The sequence below is a fragment of the Pteropus vampyrus genome, unplaced genomic scaffold (assembly GCF_000151845.1).
Source record: "Pteropus vampyrus isolate Shadow unplaced genomic scaffold, Pvam_2.0 Scaffold823, whole genome shotgun sequence".
NCBI classification, from domain to species: domain Eukaryota; kingdom Metazoa; phylum Chordata; class Mammalia; order Chiroptera; family Pteropodidae; genus Pteropus; species Pteropus vampyrus.
Window position 1 is genome coordinate 50,563 of NW_011889604.1, and position 896 is coordinate 51,458.

At 65.0% G+C, this 896-nt stretch overlaps 1 protein-coding gene across 1 annotated transcript in view; it reads right to left on the minus strand.

Annotated features, from left to right (window-relative positions):
- Positions 1-896, minus strand: part of VWC2 (von Willebrand factor C domain containing 2) — a 60,648-nt gene that overhangs the window by 41,464 nt on the left and 18,288 nt on the right. Inside the window, exon 5 of the mRNA XM_011385907.1 lies at positions 592-891. Coding sequence (XP_011384209.1) covers positions 592-891 — 300 coding nt within the window. The remainder of the gene's footprint in view (positions 1-591; positions 892-896) is intronic.

The window sequence follows — 896 nt, forward strand, 5'->3', positions numbered from 1 at the left end:
GGCCGGTTCTATTAGAAGCATCACTAGTACTCAGCTAAAATAAAACTGGGTTTACTCAGAGCTGGGCCTCCTGTTTCTGCCAGCCACTGTTTTGGCAGCCAGTGAGCAAGCATGCTTTTAACTTTTAGAACATTTGCATGATACGCCACCACGTAATCTAGGGAAATGGCTCACTTATGCGAGCCGTCTCCCTAAATGGGCCATCAGCCGAAGCATCTACCCCAAGCGGCAGGTAAGTCGCCCTGTGTTTGTGAGCAGACCGAACGCTTCCGCCGCATCACTCCCACGCGAGGGGCAGTAAACGAATGTCGAAAGTCCCGCGGGGCAGCGCTTGGGCCTGTCGCGTCAGCGCCATCGGCTTCACTCCAAGGAAACCCTTCCACAGCGAAGCCCAAAGGATGGATGGGGCCACCTCGCTTGAAACGCTACGTCCGCACTGAGCAAGACGGGTCTCGTTAAGGGGCCCAGGGCAGGGCGCTGTCCGCCTCTGGGAGGCAGGGAGCGCCTCTTCTGCAAAGCGGGGCGCCCAGGGCCAGAGCCGCCCCCTCGCCCCGCCCCCCACCGCGGAGGGCGCGGGCCGCGCGCTCTTACCGCGAACTCCTCCAGAGCCTGGTAGGTCCTGCCCCGGAACTCGCAGTAGCGCTTCCTCTCCTTGCACTGCGGGCAGCACTGGCTCGTGTCGACGCGCACGCAGCGCGGGTGCAGCCGCGGGCACTCGGGCTGCGCGCACAGCGGCCCCTCCTCGGTGCACAGGCACGGGCAGGCGGACGGGCCCGGCGCGAACTTCTCGCCGATGGCGTACACGAAGCCGCTCTCGTCCACGCAGCCCTTGCCGCGGTAGTCCGGGTACGCGTACTCCTCGGGCGGCTCGGTCGCGGGCGCGAGGTCCGGCCCGG